The 19,197-nt window shown below is 38.8% G+C and overlaps 2 protein-coding genes and 1 non-coding gene across 11 annotated transcripts in view; all 3 read right to left on the bottom strand.

The window, feature by feature from the left end:
* Positions 1 to 5,395, bottom strand: part of srpk2 (SRSF protein kinase 2) — a 72,898-nt gene extending 67,503 nt beyond the window's left edge. For 3 of the 4 annotated variants that reach the window (XM_076886017.1, XM_076886020.1, XM_076886018.1), the window contains exons 1-2: positions 5,236 to 5,395; positions 4,959 to 5,025 (exon numbers count right to left, since the gene is read on the bottom strand). In XM_076886017.1, coding sequence (XP_076742132.1) covers positions 4,959 to 5,025; positions 5,236 to 5,251 — 83 coding nt within the window. In that variant the 5' untranslated portion in view covers positions 5,252 to 5,395. The remainder of the gene's footprint in view (positions 1 to 4,958; positions 5,026 to 5,235) is intronic. The other variant, XM_076886016.1, reaches the window with a different exon arrangement.
* A 1,258-nt stretch (positions 5,396 to 6,653) lies between these two features.
* trnat-agu (transfer RNA threonine (anticodon AGU)) lies at positions 6,654 to 6,727 on the bottom strand. Its single transcript has one exon. It is a non-coding gene; the product is annotated as a tRNA-Thr (tRNA).
* A 2,830-nt stretch (positions 6,728 to 9,557) lies between these two features.
* On the bottom strand, positions 9,558 to 18,884 carry LOC101465891 (dynein axonemal intermediate chain 4). Of its 6 annotated transcripts, none has more exons than XM_076886004.1 (17): positions 18,729 to 18,884; positions 18,343 to 18,574; positions 17,091 to 17,203; positions 15,973 to 16,055; positions 15,584 to 15,740; positions 14,759 to 14,907; positions 14,536 to 14,658; positions 14,178 to 14,366; positions 13,545 to 13,681; positions 13,193 to 13,279; positions 12,412 to 12,563; positions 12,150 to 12,295; positions 11,616 to 11,728; positions 11,397 to 11,495; positions 10,229 to 10,452; positions 9,949 to 10,102; positions 9,558 to 9,691 (listed from the first exon to the last, which is right to left on the bottom strand). In XM_076886004.1, exons 1-17 carry the CDS (start codon positions 18,755 to 18,757, stop codon positions 9,641 to 9,643), a joined length of 2,238 nt encoding a protein of 745 aa, XP_076742119.1. In that variant the 5' UTR covers positions 18,758 to 18,884; the 3' UTR covers positions 9,558 to 9,640. The 6 variants fall into 6 exon arrangements, with proteins under 6 accessions (XP_076742119.1, XP_076742121.1, XP_076742120.1 ...); XM_076886006.1 differs by having other exon boundaries at positions 14,768 to 14,907; XM_076886005.1 differs by having other exon boundaries at positions 15,973 to 16,052.
* Positions 18,885 to 19,197: the final 313 nt, after the last annotated feature.

Here is a 19,197-nt window from a genome sequence, read left to right as displayed (position 1 = left end):
ATTTATTTAAGAAGACTGACAATGATTCTACTACTTATTTCAGTCTGCATATTATAAGGCTAAGATACAGAAAGGGTCGACTTTGCATCTGATTTGCCAGCGATTATGACTGCCAAAAATAATAAATAAATAAAGACGGCTAACTCATACTGCCCCACAGACTGTGATAGTAAAAAAAAAAGGTTAAGCCTTGCCTTATAACTGATAACTGATCTGTGGAAAGTGCAAAAAACACTCCTGTGCATCAAGTGAAACACACAAAGAAAATGCATGAATACATCTCATAATCTCATAATAAAGGCTGTAAAACGTTGCAGTGCAGCCGTTAAGGGACCCTACAAATACTTATGTCAATAATAATAAATAATAATAATTAACACTCTTTTGATTATAAGTATATTTGTCCCTTTTTACTCTTTTTACCACCAGAGAGGGAGACACACGGCCCCTCATCTCACTAGCAGCTGAAGAAGTTGGCGTTAACAACACTAATAGCAGTGACCCTGTAGCCACACCAGCTGTCTGTTATCATTAAGGTAGCAGCTAGCAGCTATGGCTAATAATAAAATGATAAGGTTAATGTGGGAGATAAGCAGTAAATGTTATCAGTCTTGCTCATTCGCAATGTTAACAGGCAGTGTTAAACGGACAGAGAGACAGACAACTTAACAGGATAACCCAGACATCTATTTCTTGAAAGTGTCATGTTTCTCTTAAGGACACAGACTGATACAGAGAAAACCCCACCAGCGGCTAGACGGAAACAGTAGTAGTCTATCCAAGCTGCCATAGGCTGAGAGGCGGAGTACACCCTGGACAGGTCACCCCTCTGTCACAAAAATAAGACAGAGAGGATTCACACTCATATTCACACCTGTTGGCAATTAAGAATCACCAATTAACCTAACTCTATGTCTTTGGACTGTGAGAGGAAGCCAGAGTATCCGGGGAGAACATGCAAACTCCACACAGAAAGGCCAGATGGCAGATTTAAACATCAGGGCCTTCTTGCTGTAAGGTAACAGTGTTAAACACCATGCTGCCCTGATTGTGGATCACTGTGCTGAATACTTGGTCTCAGTTTCAAATTTGGTACAACCATAAACACCTCGTAACCTCACCGCTGGGTCCTTTTTATACAAACCTTCCTGTCCTTGCTTATGTTTCCACTTGAATTAGTTCAAACAAAGGACGCTGTATCTGCTTAAATTTCAAAGACATCAAAGTCAAGTGACAACGCACTGCTTACATAAAAGTAGCACAAATGAAATTTTACTATTTATCTACGTTATTAAGGCTCAAGATAAAAGGTGTGTTTGTGAGTGTATGTGAGTTGTTGTGGTTTCTAAACAGAAAAGCCCATCTCAAACGGCAGAAGGCAGAAGATGGGAATGGATGTGGATAAAAGTCCATGAAAACGCCATTTAAACAGGAGTGTAAATCTACCAAAGAGAAACCGAGAGAGAGACTGTGATTGTGCTTGAGAGTCTGTGTATGAGCTTACTTTGATTCAACTGTGACCCTGACCTGAATAAGCATCTCATTACAGGGATGGATAAATGGTTGTATGAATAAATGGATGGATGCATGTGTGACCTATTTTTTTAAAAACACCACGTGAGAGAAAGAGCACAAGATCAAGAGACACAGACAGTGAGATAAAGACATAACTGCTTCTGACAGACGTCAGGGATCAAACAGTTTACATTTATATATTTTAATTTCACTCTGACACTTTGTTTGCTGACTCACTTTAATACCTTCTAATATTTCCTTGTTTTATTTCGCTTTCAAATATTTTCCTTTAGCAAAATCTGTTCTCATTTTATTAATAATTATGGTAATCTTGCTCTTTTTATTAACATTTGTACTTAATTAGCTCAATTTTTTTTAACAGAGCTCCTTCTTTCGTTTAGTTTTTATCTTATAAAACAATTTAGCTCTTATTTAAGAGACAGAAGCTTGTCAGTCAAGATAGGAAATTGCTCATCTACCTCTGCTCCAGTACCCTATTACATCCGCACAGGCTCCACTATGGGACCTCTCTTATTTACACATGCTTTCCCTTGGCTCGATTTTTAAAAAATATAAGACTGCATCTTGCTGTTATGCAGATGACACACAACCTTACCTACTCATTTCACAAAGAATGGTTGGTTGAAGAACCTGTTCAGCTGTGTGGAGAACATCAGATCCTAGATGCCAATGAATATCATTCAGATGAATGATAAGAAAAGTGAAGTGATCATTTTTGGACCAGCTTAGTTTCCAGTATCAGCTCTACTCTTGGTCTTCTGTGTGCTAATTTTCAAAATCAGCTTACAGATCTACGTGTTTTATTGACAGTTTATTGAATTTTAATAAACAAGAGAAAAAAGGCTGTGAAAGGCAGCTTTTACCATCTTAGATATATTGCAAAAGTAAAGTCATTGTTATCCCCAGTAGACCTCAGCACAATAATCCATGCATTTATTATTTCTCGACTGGACAACTATAATGCAGAACATCTTTTCTGGCTCGCTGATTACTAGTGAAAAAAAGAGGTGTTTCTACATTTTTACTCTTTGTTTTTTAAGCCATTAATGGGTTAGCCCCACATTACATTTCTGATCTGCTTATAACACATTCTGCCTCCAGACTTTGGAATAATATCCCATTTCAAATCATATCTATAATAATCTGAATTTAAAGACTCATGGTTTTTTAATCCTTGCTTTTAGTTCGTTCAAAGTTTTTTTTAAATGGTGTGTAAAGTCCATGTTTATTTTATTCCTATGTTTATCCTTGCCATGTAATTCCCAGTGTTTATTTCCCTATTGACTCTTTGTTCCTCTAATATATTCCTGTATAGTGCAATCTGATGATATCAAATGCAAAGCACTTTGTGCCATTTCCTGTTATTTAGGCTGTTGTGCTCATACATTTTTTTTCTTTTTTGGCTGTTGTACTAAAGGAATGTGCTGCCCTACACCATCATCAAGCTGCAGTGTATACTGTCAAAACTGTTCTATATTTTATAAAGCTTGTTATCAATCATTCACCCTGATAGAGAATATAAACTGTGGAACTGATGACCTGTATGATAAACTACATTAGTGAAAATAATTTCACCATGTCAGCTTTTTTTAAAATCAGAAATGATCAGAAATGCAAAAACCTACTGTAAGCATGTAAAAATACATGCTTTTCACACTTTTACAACTAAAGTTTAATAAAGAAGCGCTGGCAGTAAATCAGTCAATAATAGCACGCCAGATTCAGGAACTGGCACCTGCGTAATCTGATATGTAACCATAAACTGAAGCACAGATGTGCCAAAACATGTTTGAGGCACACTTAACACTTCACACAGTGTGATCAAAAATTAACCACATTTAATCAAGCGTCAGGGTTTCTTGATCGCCAAGTATTGAAAGTATTACATAACTGCAGCATCTCTAAAGGGATATTCTACAGGTCAGAGTGCAAAGGAACTCAGCTAAATTCTTTTTTTAAAATAAATAGTTTGTTTATATATTGTGTTTCTTCCAGATATCAATGCCATAAAAGTGTAGTTCATTTAGAAATTCATTTAGAAACATAAAAGTAACTCATTTAGAAATTTATATCACATAATGAAGGTATTTTTGAGGGGAACGCATTACATTAAAACAAACAACTGCTGTCACATCTGTTAGTGAGCTGATAATAGCCAAATATTTTTTAATAACTAATGCATTGTCTGAGCAGTTTATTGAGCAAATATTTTGTTGTTGCAGTATCTCAATGTTGTAATATACTGCTTTTATGTTCTTATATTTGGGGGGGGGGGGGATCTACTGAATTTTGAGGAATATTATTGTTGATTAGCCTCCAAAGAAAAATGCTAGCTACAATGCTAGCTACAGAGTGGAGGGGTTCTTTTCAGGGGTTTTTTGTTGGTTTTTGTTGTTGTTGTTGTTGTGTGTGTGTGTGTATGGATGGGGGGGGGTAGTTTAGGTCCTTTCACCATTGCAGCATTTAAAGGGCTAAAGGCGAGCCAGCATCCATTACAGGACACCTGTAGGGCCATTGCATGAGTCATGTTTTATTTACAAGACAATTATGGAGTCTGTTCTCTATTTTCTTGGAACATCTGCCTTTATAAACGTCTATTTTTGAGCACATCTGGTTTCACTATGACTGTCCAGGTGTTTGGGACATTCCAGCACATTCCAGCCACCAGCAGCCACCCTGGGGTGTCTGCACCGTTGGTATCACCTAATTGATGCCTTCTTCGGCTGCTGGTGACGTCGCTCCAATAGCGTCACGCCATGAAGAAAGCCCCCCACTCTCTCCACTCCAATTCACATGCACTTTACGCAGCCACTGCGCTGCTGGCACGCCAGCCTCGGCTGCAACTACTCACGCCGGCAAAATCACGCCGAACTGCGCGTGCACCCATACCGTAAAGCTGCCTGGCAAAACCAGGAAACAACGCACCGGGAGAGCCAAGAAAAGTTACATAACACCATGCCAGAGACTCCCCACACGGGTTAGGCGATGTAAGTGGGCGTTTACTCCGTGCCAGTCTGGTGCTGCCATCGCTAAAAAATAAAACGGAATTGAGCCGTGACATCTGTCAATCCTCGCTTTGAAACCCTAGTTTTAAAAAAATCTACCAAGAAACCATCTGTGCTGGAAGCTCAGGCATGCAAAATAAACTACACGAGTATGTGCAGGCTGTAAGCGGTGCAGGACCCAGTCGTTTTGGGGGAATCAGGTGGAGACCCGGGGACCACACCGTCCACATATAATGTAAGTGGTAACTCGAAACACTCCACGGGACCCCGCCTGTAGATGAAAATACCAGCCCGTGCCATATGTCCACGGTCATACCGCCGACGCACCGGCAGCAGCGCTTGTGTCACACAGAGAGGGACCCGCTGTCAGTAAACAAACACTTCACGTCCACACTTCCCCGCTTCCGCCCCGCTTACCTGCGATGGTGACCCGCTTTATCCTTCTTCCCCTTCGGCCTCCTCTTTCTAGCCTGGATGGCCATCACTGCCGGTCCGAGGTTACATTCATTCACAGGCACAGACGAGTCCGGGGAAGGGTGTAGGAGGAAAGGTGGCGGTGGGGGAGAGAGAACAATCACACATCATCAACGAGGCTGGATGGCGTTTAGCATACCCTCAAGGGCTACGTACACCCATAACTTCCGCCACCAGGAGTGGGTTAGCGTAGCTAAGTTGGAGGATGAGTTATACGCACCTTTCCTGGAGCTCATGTTTCCTCCTCTTCCCTCAGCAGGAGCGGGCAGCACGGCGGCAGCAGCAGCAGCCAGGTCCCCCTGAGTGTCTCAGAATCACTCTCTCACTCACACTAACCCCTCTGCCGATCGATGACATGCACGCCCTCTGTCGTTTCAAACAGGGGTCTGCAAGCAGACCTACGCGGACCAGCGACACACAAAATACTCTGGGTGTAACAGCATCTTATTTTGGAGTTGTTTTTTCCCCCTCAGGAACAGAAAAATAAATAAATAAATGCAGTTTAAAATGGAAAATATATTTATTAGAACCGTATAAGCTTTTGTGTAATACACACTGGTAGTGATGGTGTTCATTCAGGGAATAATGTTAAATGATTGGAATGAGGAGCTGAACCGAACTGCTGGTAGTTCATAAAAATACAGCATATAAGCAGACATCTCATTTGAAAAAAAAAAAAACCTTCATAATGTACTTGCTATGTTATTGCGTGTTCACATGCTAGTACGAGGTGTCGGCTGTATTTGTGTATGATTGTTGTTACAGTCTATGTTCTCCTCTTGGCCAGATCACTCTTTGAAGAAGAGATTGATTCTTTTATTAACCAAGGATTTAAATCCTTGGTTTTTAACCAAGGATTTAAATCCTTGGTTAAAAAAGGACGGATTCCAACCCACTTTAATGGATCCCAACCCAGGTAAAGTGGGTTGTAATCCATGTTAATCCATGATGCGACTGGTGACGGTGGACACCATGAACTCACTGTTATGTTCAGGGAATCAGTTTGAGATTATTTCAGCCAGGTCCATCCCTTTATGAGGGATCAAGTCGGGAACAATATTCAAGTATGCTGACATTACAGTAAAGCATGGTTGGTACGAAGTGGCCCAAAGTGCTCTAGGAAAATATCCCCTACTGTTACACCATCACCATCAACCTGAGCCATAACATTTTGTCAGTCTCCTGTCGCTCAATCACAGTGAGCTTATGGGAATTTTAGCCTCAGTTTCCTACACTCCGCTGACAGGAGTGGCACCGGTAGTGATCTTCAGCTGGTGTAGCTCATCTGCTTCAAGGTTCAACATGTTGTGTGTTCAGAGATACTCTTCTGCATGTCTTGATTGTAGTGAGTAGTAAATGACTCTTGCCTACCTATCAGCTCAAAGCAGTTGGCCATTCTCCTTTGACCTCTGACATCAACAGTCACTGGATATTTCTTCTTTTTATGGACCTACAGATGATTTGTGGGAATGTTAATATTTTCCAAAATCAGCTATAATCACATGATTTGGTATTCTGGAGAATTAAACTGTTTCATAAGCTCTCCATGTTCCCTGACATCAACCCTCTGTGTTTGTTAACAAAGAGGTGCTTTAATGACACGACTGCAGCATGAAGCTTTCTCCTGGCGCGCCGAAAAGGCACCGCTGGGATTCGAACCCAGGATCTCCTGTTTACTAGACAGGCGCTTTAACCAACTAAGCCACGGCGCCGTTGTGCAACGTGTCATAGGCGCAATGGCGCAACGATCAATGTAGGCAATATTGCCGAAGAAAATAGAGTTCAATTTAAAACTGGCTGTGCCATAAAATAATACACAGCCAGAGATGCTGTAAAAAAAACACAGAGGTTATAACTAAAATGCATGTAAGAGCCGTTAAATTTACATTTTACACATTAGTACAGGACTCGGTGCTAAAGGCGTACTAAGCATACAGTGGACCACCTTTACAGGCTACACAACAAACCGAAGGACAAACTAGCCACTTCAAGCCACACCATGCATCATACAGTGATACACTCATACATGGATAGTGCACTGTAGCCACAGCAGTAAACGTGCAAAAACACATATCTTACAGCAGGAAACAGAGACACTTTCTCTCGTGGATTGATGAACTCACCAAACACCGGGGCCGTTGACCGTTGTGAGCGCAGAATGTGCTCATCACTACTTCCGGTAGGGTCATGCTTAAAATTCTGATTAGTGGGCACAGTGATCTTCTTGGACAGTTCTGGACCCCCAAAGGCCGTCCATAACGCCCACCACTAAATTGTGATGCTTGATGATGATGTTCAGCTGATACTAAGAGGCCCAAAGTGTGGCAAGAGAATATGACACACCATAACACAACCAGCAGCAGCCTTAACTGCCGATACAAGACACGATGGCTCCTTGCTTTCATGTTGTTCTGACCCTAACCATCTGAATGTGACAGCAGAAATGGAGACTCGTCAGACAAAGCAACATTTTTCCAATCTTCTGGCTCATTTTGTCGAGCTCATGTAAAAAAAAAAGTGTAACCCCCCCCCCCCCCCAAAAACAAACAAACAAACAAACAAACAAACAAACAAACAAAAAACCACTACATTTTGGGAAATATATGTGGGTGTTTTCTTGTTTGTTTGTTTTTGTGCTATTATATCAAAAGAAGTCTTTAAAGTCAAAACCAGGATAATAGTTTAAAATGCCACCCAATGTGACATTTATTAATCAGATTTACTTAATTAATCCCAGAAAAAGTAATTATATTGAACATAAAAACCCCCAAAACAAACAAACAAACAAAACACTAAATTTTTGGAAATGTTTGTGGGTGTTTTCTTGTTTGTTTGTTTGTTTTTGTACTATTTGAACACTAAAGTGGCCCTTCAGTGAGATGACAGTGCCAGCAGTGGCCCACAACTCATTTAAATTGGAGACCCCTTCTATAGACGAATGTGTGGAAAAATCCTAGTTGGTCAGCTTCAGCTTCTGAAATACTCAGAGCCTTCTGAAACACAAGTCCTTCTGCCGTGAACAACTATGAGAAGTTCAAAGTCACTTAAATCACCTTTCTTTCCAATTCTGATGCTTCAACTTCAACAGGATGTCTTTAACGCGTCTAAATACACTGAGTTGTTATCATGTAATTGGCTGATTAGATATTTGTGTCAATGAGCAACTGAAGAAGTGTACCTAATGCAGTGGTCGGTGACTGTATGGTGCACCTTACTGTTTGCTAATGTCACAAAACATTGCATGTGAAAGGCTGCTATGTTTCTTCAGGACTTATCAATATGTAACTGTTCTTCTTGCCATCAAACTGCTTTTATCTTTGCCTCCCATTTAGATTGAATGAAATTACAATTATTTCTGTTTTTATTGTTAAAAGAAAAAAATAGGTAATATAAGTAAATCCTAATTACAACACAAAAATATTTTAGAAAGAAAAGCAAACTTAAATGATACTTTGCACAGTATCTATAAAAGGTTCGGAGGCACGTAAACTGAGTAAAAAGATGCCCACAGTGAGTTTCAATCTGTCTGCCGTCAGAAAGCAACATGGTCACATTACTTTCAAATCCAGGTTCACTTCCTGCTGTGCCACAATGCAAGCTCAAATCCTTTTTCCCTCCACAAACAAAAGCCTTCTGCCATTTTCCACAGTCTTTCATGCTTCTATCTCGTCCAGAATCACAGGCTCTGTCTGTGACCTATCATTATGGGATTAATTCTTCAGCTCCCTGTAGTTACTCACTGTTTTAATATAAGTAGAGAGGAGCTGACTTAAGCAACATGATGTGAGGATATGTGACCTTACGGCCACAGATCACAGTGGGGTAAAAATATAACAGATCTTCCTCGTCTGTCAGTTACATCTTTCAGTCTTTGGCCTGCTGGGAACAGTTGCTGTGTCTGAAATCTTAGCCCCAGCTCATACAGGCCAAATACAATAACAAAGAGGAAGTGGTTCAGTTTCCGCCTCTAACATTTCATGGTTAGATATAATGAAACAACACTCATTAAAAATATTCTGATGATGTTTTAAACTATTTTGTTTAATAGTGGTACTTTCTTGTATTATATTCAGCTTTTATGTTGAATTTTATATTGAACAAAATTTTAGGAAAGGCTTATGCTCCTTCCATAGACTGTATATAGAAGATGGACATATAGTAGCTTCCAGACCTCTAATGTCTTTACATTAGAGGTCTGGGAGCTTAAGCCTCCCTTTAATGGCCATCAGGGGGCGATACCACTTGTTTCAAAGAGGCATCCGAGTGAAACTTGCCCTAATTTTTCTGATACTGTAACAACCTCAATAAGCACCTTCCTGATGACTTTAGGGGCTCTGTCACTAGTTTCAGGCCATGCTGAAATCAACATGAAGTTTATTTTATATATTATAGTAATTATTAGAGAAACAATTATCCAGGAACCAGGATCATCCAGGATTATCCAGGATGTGCTTGCTGGTTAATGACTTGTAAGACACATTGAAAGTGAGGTTTCCCCGTCATCTTTTTGCTTATCACATTCAGTTAAAAATGAAAAAGAAGTACAATTCAAAGATCCACAACTTTATTTATCGCAGGGTACAACACATAAAAGTCAAAAGGCAATGAAACTTCTGAACAAAAACTTAGAAATATCTGGAAGTGGCATGTTGGATGATTTCATCCAGAGTGTCCACCTGAAAGAAAAAAACCTCAGTCTGACTTCTCTACAAGTTCTTATGTGTTTACACTACAGTAACATGTGCTCTCTCCTTTTTTCACTGATGTTTCTTCCTAAATGTATACCTGTTATATCTTCTAGGCAAGACTTACTATTCACTGTATGGCTGAGTTTGCATTCTCAGTATAAAAAACATGAAAAATACACAAGCTCAATGTTTTGAACTTATTATTACACGGTAGTTCTTATCTATTTCATGTACAAGAGTTTTACCTGCGTGCTTTTGCACACTCTGAAGTTCCTGAGCTTGTAGACTGTCACTTGACCTTTACTGTCCCCTACAAGGACACAGTCTGTCCCTCTGGCAAACAGCAAGGATGTCAGCCTCACACCAGGCTCAGCATGGTGCACAATGGTTGGAAACAGGCTGCAAAGAAATGTTTATGCTTTTAGTGAACACATATCTCTGACTTACACTTCAAATCAGGTGAAAACAATAGGTAAATTAAAAAAAACCTCAAAGCAGACTGAGATCTCAATCCGATGGACTCACATGCTCAAAATCAGGTCCCAGAGCTCCACCTGGTCTTCCTTAACTACTCCAAACAACGTGGAGCAGTTTGGGGACCACTTAACAAAGAACACGGGGCCTTGGTGAATGGACTTGAACGTCATCACAGGGCGGCCCTGCTTCCACATCTGGACAGTCTCGTCACGGGAGCAGCTCAAAAACACATCGGGGCTGAATGGTGACCATTCAATGTGGTTCACAGATCCCTGAGAGAGCAAGATTAGACATGAAGAGAAACCTGCCTCTATCTTTCATTTTTGAATAAATATTATAAATGTAGTAATAAATCAAATGGGCAGTAAAGTGACACACCGCATCACAGAAGACAGTACTGTTTGTGCTGCTGTTTTTTTTTATTGTTGTCACTTTTATATGGATGCAAATGCCTACAATAATTCTGTTTTATATACTTTATTTATATATATTTTATATACTATTTTGAATGCAATCAGCTGACAGATAACATGGCTTGGTGAGTGATAAATGGCCCTAACAGCCCATCCAAGGAATCTGTGTTCATTTTGTGTTCAGTTTTCACAAATATGAATCTATTTGTACATTATTTAGCACCAACTAGCAGTTATTTGTGGCTATGTGATGCATTTTTTTATTGCTGAAATTAAATTCTGACTTGCGTCTACATATGGCCACCTGTCCATCCTCACTTGCATGTCCATGTGAGGATGAGCCATTCACTTATTGCATCCAGATCTCAACTTCTGGGTCCAAATAGACAAAATGTTGGCAAGGTTTACCAGTGGGTGATGCCATTTCCACTAAAAAAATATTCTGTCTTTGCTTTCATTAGATGATGTCTGATGACAGCAACTAGAGTAAATAGTAGGGGATAACAACAGTGAATGGCAACATCGGCACACAAGGCTAAACCAGGTCAGTAATAAGAAGCCGCCATCATTTGTCTTTGACTTTTCTTTACTGTTAATTCAGTTAACTAGTAGTTCTTGTATTTAAAAAGATCACTAGGCCAGAATAACCATATCAGCTGATGTAAACTGATCCACTGGTTGGAAATCCAAAGTAAGCTCACTATCTTCATGCTGTAGCATCCCTAGTCTTTTGTCTTTATCGCCTTAACTTAAACAGCATTTTAAATATGACTCAGTCACATTGTTTACCCTCAAGCACTTACAATGTGCTTTTTGTAAGTGGCCAGAAAGCTGTGACCTTCAGAAAAGGAAGACTTGTGGATAAGGCCCTCCTGTGTGCCAACCAGATAAATACCAAAGTCCTGCAGGAGGAATGCAACATGGACGAGAAATTAGAAAACACACAAAAAAGACATTTTCACACTTTGATTACTGACAAGGCTTTTTTTGGCTAAAGTATTTGGCTGACTTAAATTTCTTACCATTGGATGGAAGTCAACACAAACAGCAGTAGGTTTGGACAGCACCATTTTTTTCTTCTTCAGGTTCTCTGCAGCCTCCTTACACTCTTTATTGCTCCTAAACCACATCAGGTCTAAGAACAAATATTTTTATAGACCATTCAGATATTTGAAATGTTACTGTTGTTCTCCATTGTAACACTTTACAGAAGCTCCATAAAATATAAAATAATTAACCAGGATTTGTTTTATTACTGCTATATTATATTCGCTGTATGTCCTCCACTCTCACTCACTTAGAAACCTGCCAAAGAAAAAATGACTATTTACACTTAGTTTTATGTCTTTAGTTTCCCAGAAATGTTAATTAGAATGTGAGCATTAATGGTTATCTGTGTTAGTCGTGTAATAGTTTGTTGGTATAGGCACCAAAAAGTTGCATTATGCTGTGAATCCGCTCCATACATGATCCAGGCGTGTTATGAAATTAGTGCAGCTATGAGGTAAAACTGTAAGTGCACAGTGGGAACAATAGCTAGGGGAAGACTGCAGTACCTGTGCAGTCAAGATTATGGCTGCTGATTGACCACTTGGCAATCCTGCCATCTGATGACACTGATACGAGAACATCTTCCAGTGATAACCTTTGTGGAGTCCAGGTGACCTGCCACACTGGGTGAAGATGCCTCCTGGAGGATTTACTAAAAACAGAAAGATCAGAGAAGCAATCAGATTATTTTTAGTGTTTTTTAAATCTTGACATGTTATGTATATGCTTATTTTATGCTAACACACATATACACTATACAGTGCTCACCTGCTGCTAGCAACACATGCAACACTGCTGTCTTGAATACAGATGTTGTAAATAGCTACAGTGCCGTCATACATTCCCACGGCAAGCTGGTCGTTAGTTGAGAAATCCAGGGATGTCACACTGCTGTGACAGTCAAAGACACGTTCTGGCCACTGCACAAAGGACACAGTTTTAACCAGGATACTATGGTTAAAAGAGCAACAACAAAAGCTGGGATTAAAAGTATGGCAGGATGCTGCTTTCTGATATGTGCTAGGATCAGCCTCTTGAAGCACAAGGAACTGAGAGGCTTGAGTGCAATCGAGCAGTGGTCACAATATATGGCAACCCCCTATATTCTGCTCTTTAGGGAGAAGCATAATAGTAGTGGTTTTGAGCCACACAGGGATAACAGGAGTCGGTAAGGAAAGGTTCAAAATGCTTATGAGACCCTCCAGCAGCTGATCAGCACATGCATGAAGTACACACCCTGGGACACCATCTGGACCAGCTGCTTTCCTAACACAGAAACCTTTCTGACGTCCATACAGTCCAGAGACTGTGTGTGTTGTTGGTGTTTTTGTACCTCTGATCATATTAAGATAAAAAGCATGTGGTGTGGGAGTCTCTTGAGGCACATCCAGGATGTTAGAAGTGATTAGCTGAACAAAGGCAATTTTTTTTTTAAATCTTCTGATTAGCCAGCCCACCCAACCCTTGTAATATGGGCAAACTGAGATAAAAAAAAATGATAGCAGGAATAAACAACAAACAACAAAAATACAGTAATGTCTAAACATACCATGATGTTTTTGATGGTCCAGCAGCAGATCAGACCTGGTTTCAGGCACCTGGAGTCAAAGTCTGCATATCCTACTGCCAGGATATCCTTACAGTGCACAACAAAAGCAGCAGTTTAAATGAAGTATTGTAAACAAAGATTAATATTGGTAGAACCAGAAAAAGGGCAATGCCTTGCACTTCTGCTTCATCTATAATCATTAATGAAGCTTTATCGTGTCTAAAATGCTTCACAAAGTCTACACACAGGAAAAATGTGTATCAAATGTTGCTTACAGACAAAAATGACACAAATGATAATGAGACTCATGACAAAAAATATTTTAGTCTTTGTTTTGTTTTTCTTTTGTTACCGGGTTGTGCCTGTTCCAGGCCATGCTGGTAATGCAGTATCCTCTGGTGCGCTGACAAGTGAATGCCCAGAGAAGTTCCAGAGTAGGATCTAAACTCTCCTCACTGTGTTTTCCATGCTTCATCATGCTGTCAGAGCCTTACACAATCAATAATACACGTAATACAGTATTAATGTAAATATGCTATGGTTTTCTAAAGGCTGTATATAAAATATGGACATAGCCTCCCTGTCTGAAAAACAAAGCCTTTCTAATGTTCAGCAGGTTTTCTTTCTCTAAGCTTTTTCAGTACTTTCTACTCTTGGAGGGGATAACCTTATTATACCCTCTCATACACATGGCCCTGGTTGTCAGTGTAGAGTGATAGCAAAGAAAAAAGCTGGCGGAAAGAGACATCATGAATGATACTTTTGACTACTTTCTTGTCACCACAGCATAACACACTTTTTTTTTCAAAGTTTTATGTTAGATGCTGCGCCAAAGAATGTGTGCCTGGTCTAGAATTAAACAGAAAGCCTTGCAAAAGACTGGTGATCTGTCCATGTTGTACTCTGCCTACCCTGTAATAGCTGGGATATGCTACCCTCCCTCAAGACCCTGAATATGATAAGTAGGAGAAAATGGAGAGTTTACCTTCAGATATTGGCGGCTGTCTATAAGCAGCTAACTTGGCCTGAAAGGCGTTCAATACAACCGTCCTTTCCATAAAACGTGAGATGTTTGTTAATAACTCTGGCAGAAGAATTTCTTTCTTTGGTTCTGGCTCAGGATTTAAAATGCTTCCACAAATTTCCATTTCTGACAGCGAGCTGATGGTTCTGTCTGAGAAAATGGTCAATGAGAAAATTAGAAATGTTTATTTTCGACAAAATTATTTAGAATAAACAGAAATAGGAAAGACCATCAAAAGTGTGGTTATTATATGACGAACAAACACGTATTTATTCTTAGAAGTTGAAAGAACTGAAGTACCAGCTGAAGATGGAGTTACCTATGTAAGTGGTGTTGCTCTTGCTGCTCACTGATTTCTCCTCGTGATCAGCTTCATCACCTTCAAACGTTTCATTTTGCTTGTAAAAAGAGTCATAAATGTCCCAGTTTGTAGCCACCATACCTTTAAATATGAGAGAAAAAATAGCGCGTTATTTATTTATTTTTTGATTTGATAACCACTAATTGTTGAGTTAATCAAGTGTGAGGTGTTTCATTCTCACTCGTCTTACCCTTTCCAGCAGTACCAGTCTTCTCACTCTGGATCAGTTTGTTTTTAAGGGCTCCGTTTAATGTCTGCATCGATCTGTCGATGTACTTATCACTACACGTTCTGCTCTTGCAAAGCTCAGCATAGCTGAGGTTTCTCTGTCTGCACGGGAGGAGAGACAAAATATTTTTTTAACTGAAGGCTAGCATATTTGGTGGTGGTCAGAGGGCCCGTTGGCGCCAGTGTCCGGCAGCCTCGCCTCTGTCAGTGCGCCCCAGGGTGGCTGTGGCTACAACGTAGCTTGCCATTGCCAGTGTGTGAATGTGTGTGTGAATGGGTGAATGACTGAATGTAGTGTAAAGCGGTTTGGGGTCCTTAGGCACTGAGTAAAGCGCTATACAAATGCAGGCCATTTACCATTTGCATCTTCACGCATATTGCATGTGAAAGGCTTTCTTCAGTGAAATACATAAAGTGCCGGTTTCTGTGCATGTCAGAAGTTGTGTTAGATTTTCTCATCTGTCAGGTAGGGAGAGTGAGAGACAGAACAATCATAATTTTCTTATTTTATGATAACCAGACAAAGAACAAATGTGACCTTGACCTTCAGAACTATTTTGGTGAAGAACCATTAGGTGATCACTGTGTATGCTTATGTTTGTTAAATTACAACCAATAATGTAGGAGAAATAACAATTCTAGTGAACTGCTGACAGGTGATGATGGACAGCCTCATCAGACCTCTGGCTGGATGAGCTAAAAATTCATCAAAATGTAAAAATATTCAATTAACACAACTTGTGATGAATGTTATTTAGTGTTTTTACCCTCCACTCACATTGCTGCTTCTGCGTCATCATCGACCACTGAGGTTATGGTGGGGGGTATGTCCAGGAACGTAATGGTTTTGGTTTCAGTAAGCGAGATGTAATCACATTCACCCACCATCTTCTCCCTTGCATGCTGTTCTGCATCATCTCCTTTTTTCAACAACTCTGACACATGACAAAACAAACGAAAAAGCCTAATTCAAATAAACGGCAAAAAGACGATGTGGAATAATTTTAAGTGTACTGTGTTGAATATAGAAGAATTTATGATTTGAGAACTACAATGTTAATGCAATTTTTAAACAAAAGGGCAATATTAGTACCAGAAAGACAAAATCACTACAACAATAAACATAAGGAGAGAATATATTTAAAAACAAAAAACAAGAGTAATCACGTGGAGGTGGATGTGTCGGTCCAAGAAAAATATCCTCAATCTCCGCATTCAATGAGTCTTGGGTAGGACACATGGTATGGCTGCTAATGAGACACACAAACATACATATTTAGTATCTATGTACGCTTGTACTCTGTATAATTTCCATTGTCACCATCACTGAGCCGCTTACTAACTTTGCCACTCACTGAAATTACCTCCAGATCTGCCTTTTGATAATTAACTTTATTTCCATAACAACAAATAACATGAAAACAAAGTGGATTCATAAGAGTGCAAGAGTAAAAAAAGCAAGTTTACACAGATGGGCAAGGTTATTATAGTTGTCTTGAACTAAATTAAAAGGTAAAAGTGACTTAAACTGTCTTTGGTTTTAGATTCTAAAGTACTGGTACTTGTATTTATTTGACCACTAACACTTAATAATAATTCTAATTGATGAATGGCACATTGATAGTTTGGATTAAACTGGTAAATACTTTTTACTACTAAAAAAGGCGGTCACGTTCACAAATGTTTTATTTGTGTTTTTAATGATTCATATTGATCTTCTGATTATTTACTTGTTGACTTTTCTATCAGCAGCTTCATTATCCATCCATCAATTAAGTTCTTTCAAGAAGTTCAGTTTATTTTTAAAATTTAAGTATTTTTTTTAAGAAATCTATTAGTAGAAGTATGTGTTTAATTTAGGAACAAATCCCAAAGGATCATCCTACAGACTTTTAAAAACATTAAGTCAAAAGGATTGTGATTTTTTAGCCCACATAAATGCAACCACGTAAAATTGTATGTTCCTATCTCTTTAAATGTTTAAAGTCTTATAAGAACTACGATAGTATTTACTGAATCACCATGAGGAGGAACTGATGTAAACGTGTGTTGAGACTGGGATTTCTACAAGTCTTACTGCATGTGCTATAAAAAGCTAACTTTCTAAACCACTCTAATCATGTAATATCTGCGTATGGAAAATACCACCTTCATCATAATTAGAGAATGAAAAACAAAATCACTCAGGAAACTATCTGAAACTGAAGTGAATTGAAAAGATAAATGTAAAAATGACAACAAATTAAAGATATTACAAAACTATATCCAATGTGACCATCTAGTACCTTCTGGAAAGTTTAGGGATGCTGGAAAAGAGTTCATCCAGAGACTTTTGGAAACCTGGCACTGGGCAAACCAGGGGGCGGGGAGTGACATCATTGCCATCAGCATCCACCACCTGCAAAGACACGGAGTCAAAGTCACATGGTTGCCAGCTTTAACCAGGAAGTTTTAGTTAAAACTCAGTTTGTTAACCATAAGATGAGAGAACTTTGAGGTTTTCAGTTCCAAAGAGAGCTAATTTGAGGTTAGTTTTCTTTGAGTTGGCTGGTTTGACAAGAACCTAAATCCCAGTCAGAGATGAAAGGGATCAAAATGGAGATTTGTCTTTCTTCGTGCTTCAGGCTCAGAACAATAGCTGAACTGCGCAGAGAGTCCAGAGTTTGGGGAACTAATCTGAGCAAATAAAGAGTGAAATCCACAACAGAGCAGACATGTCAAACGGGTTTCAGGCATGAAGATCAGACCTGAGAAGGTGAAAACCTGCACAATGATGAAGAGGAGCAGTGTGAACAGCAAAAAAGAGAGGTTACAAGCCCGAAGAAGAGGTGGCAGATGTAGACAAGATGATAAACGTTAATTTTTTCTACTTTTACAGCAATTATTATTAAGTATTAAAGTTATTAAATCGTCTTTATTTCAGCATAACTAATACCAAATTTTATCCAAAGTTCATTTGTAACTTTTCCAGAATGTTCTTCTTCTATTATTTAGATGTGTTAGGTATTGCACTTTGTTTAATAGTCGGTTATATATTTTACCTTCACTATCAATAAGGAAATGACCTATATAATTTGTATCATGAATAAACCCTCTAAACTTAATCTTAGGTACTTAATATCAAGTGGAAGAGAAACTATTAACATGCATACAAACTATAGAATGTTTGCCTTCAAAGTAAAAGCTGCACCTTTTTAACTGTGTTGACAATAACACTAAGGCATAACTTTTACTTTGAAGGTGATGATTATGGTTTCTACATTTATAGTTCCTCTTTTGCAAGTTTTACTGCAGCTTGGCAAGTAGATATGCAAAGCAAATGTGGAAGCCTGGTTCTTCCACTGGGGGAAAATGTAAAAATTTTAGGTTACTATTCCAAAATTTTGGCTTACTGATTGAATGTTTAAAATGCTGACTGATCTTGAGTCAAAGTTTAAGATAACGAACTTGATTTTTTTTTTTTTTAGTTATCCCATCAACAAAAAACAAAACAAAACAAAAAAACAAGAAAAAAATAGCAAAATAGTAATTTCTTACCAGCAATATGTGGCTACATGAGAAATCTCTATAAATTAAGATATTAAGATATGAACCTGCATCACCATCATGAAGAAAGAGTTTTAAGCTAATGCTAAATACCCGAACTTTTCCAATAAGATCTTTATTTCTCCTTTTCTGTTCCTCAGGGTTTTCTTTTTGGTTATAACCATTGCCTGTTAAAGTGCCTTGACAAAGTCCTGATCCTGAGGATGTCTTTGTTAGAGAAGTTCTGGAACAAAGCATAATGAACACAAGTTTTAAGTTAGTAGCTAATCTGTTAACTATCACTGACAGCTAGCCCAGATAAGCTAATGCTATTATAACTTTCTCTAATCATAAACTTTACTTAATTGTTTTTTACATTTTATAAACAGTTAACTTACATACTAGAACAACCACTATTTTTCTTCATCTTTTCTCCTCTTCAATTTGGGGCTCAAAGCTAATTTTTCTGCAATTTCAGCAATGGTACAAAGCTAACGACCTATGGCCGTTATTTAGCCTGCACATGAAGTTAGTGTCACACAGAAAAGCCCCCCTCTTCTTTATGTCTAACAATAATGTCCTACCAATCTGAAACTGACTTCTTATTAAACTATTCTTGAGCGAAATGGTAGCAGAATTATAACTTCAAGATGGGAACAAGCAAAACAAAAAAGCTGAATAAATATAAAAGGTTATTCTTATATTACAGCAAAGACAGGATTTATTTTAAAGAGAACTCTTAAACCATATTTGACTGGTTATTCTACATATGGAGTCGCAATAAGCACTAAAATTAATGAGGCTTTAGCTCATGAAATGAAAACAATGTGAAAGATAAGATAACCATGGAGTGTGGAAGTCAGTATT

Source organism: Maylandia zebra, linkage group LG7 (assembly GCF_041146795.1).
Source record: "Maylandia zebra isolate NMK-2024a linkage group LG7, Mzebra_GT3a, whole genome shotgun sequence".
NCBI lineage: Eukaryota > Metazoa > Chordata > Actinopteri > Cichliformes > Cichlidae > Maylandia > Maylandia zebra.
The sequence above is the reverse complement of the archived record's forward strand: the minus strand, read 5'-3'. Positions and strand labels throughout refer to the sequence as shown.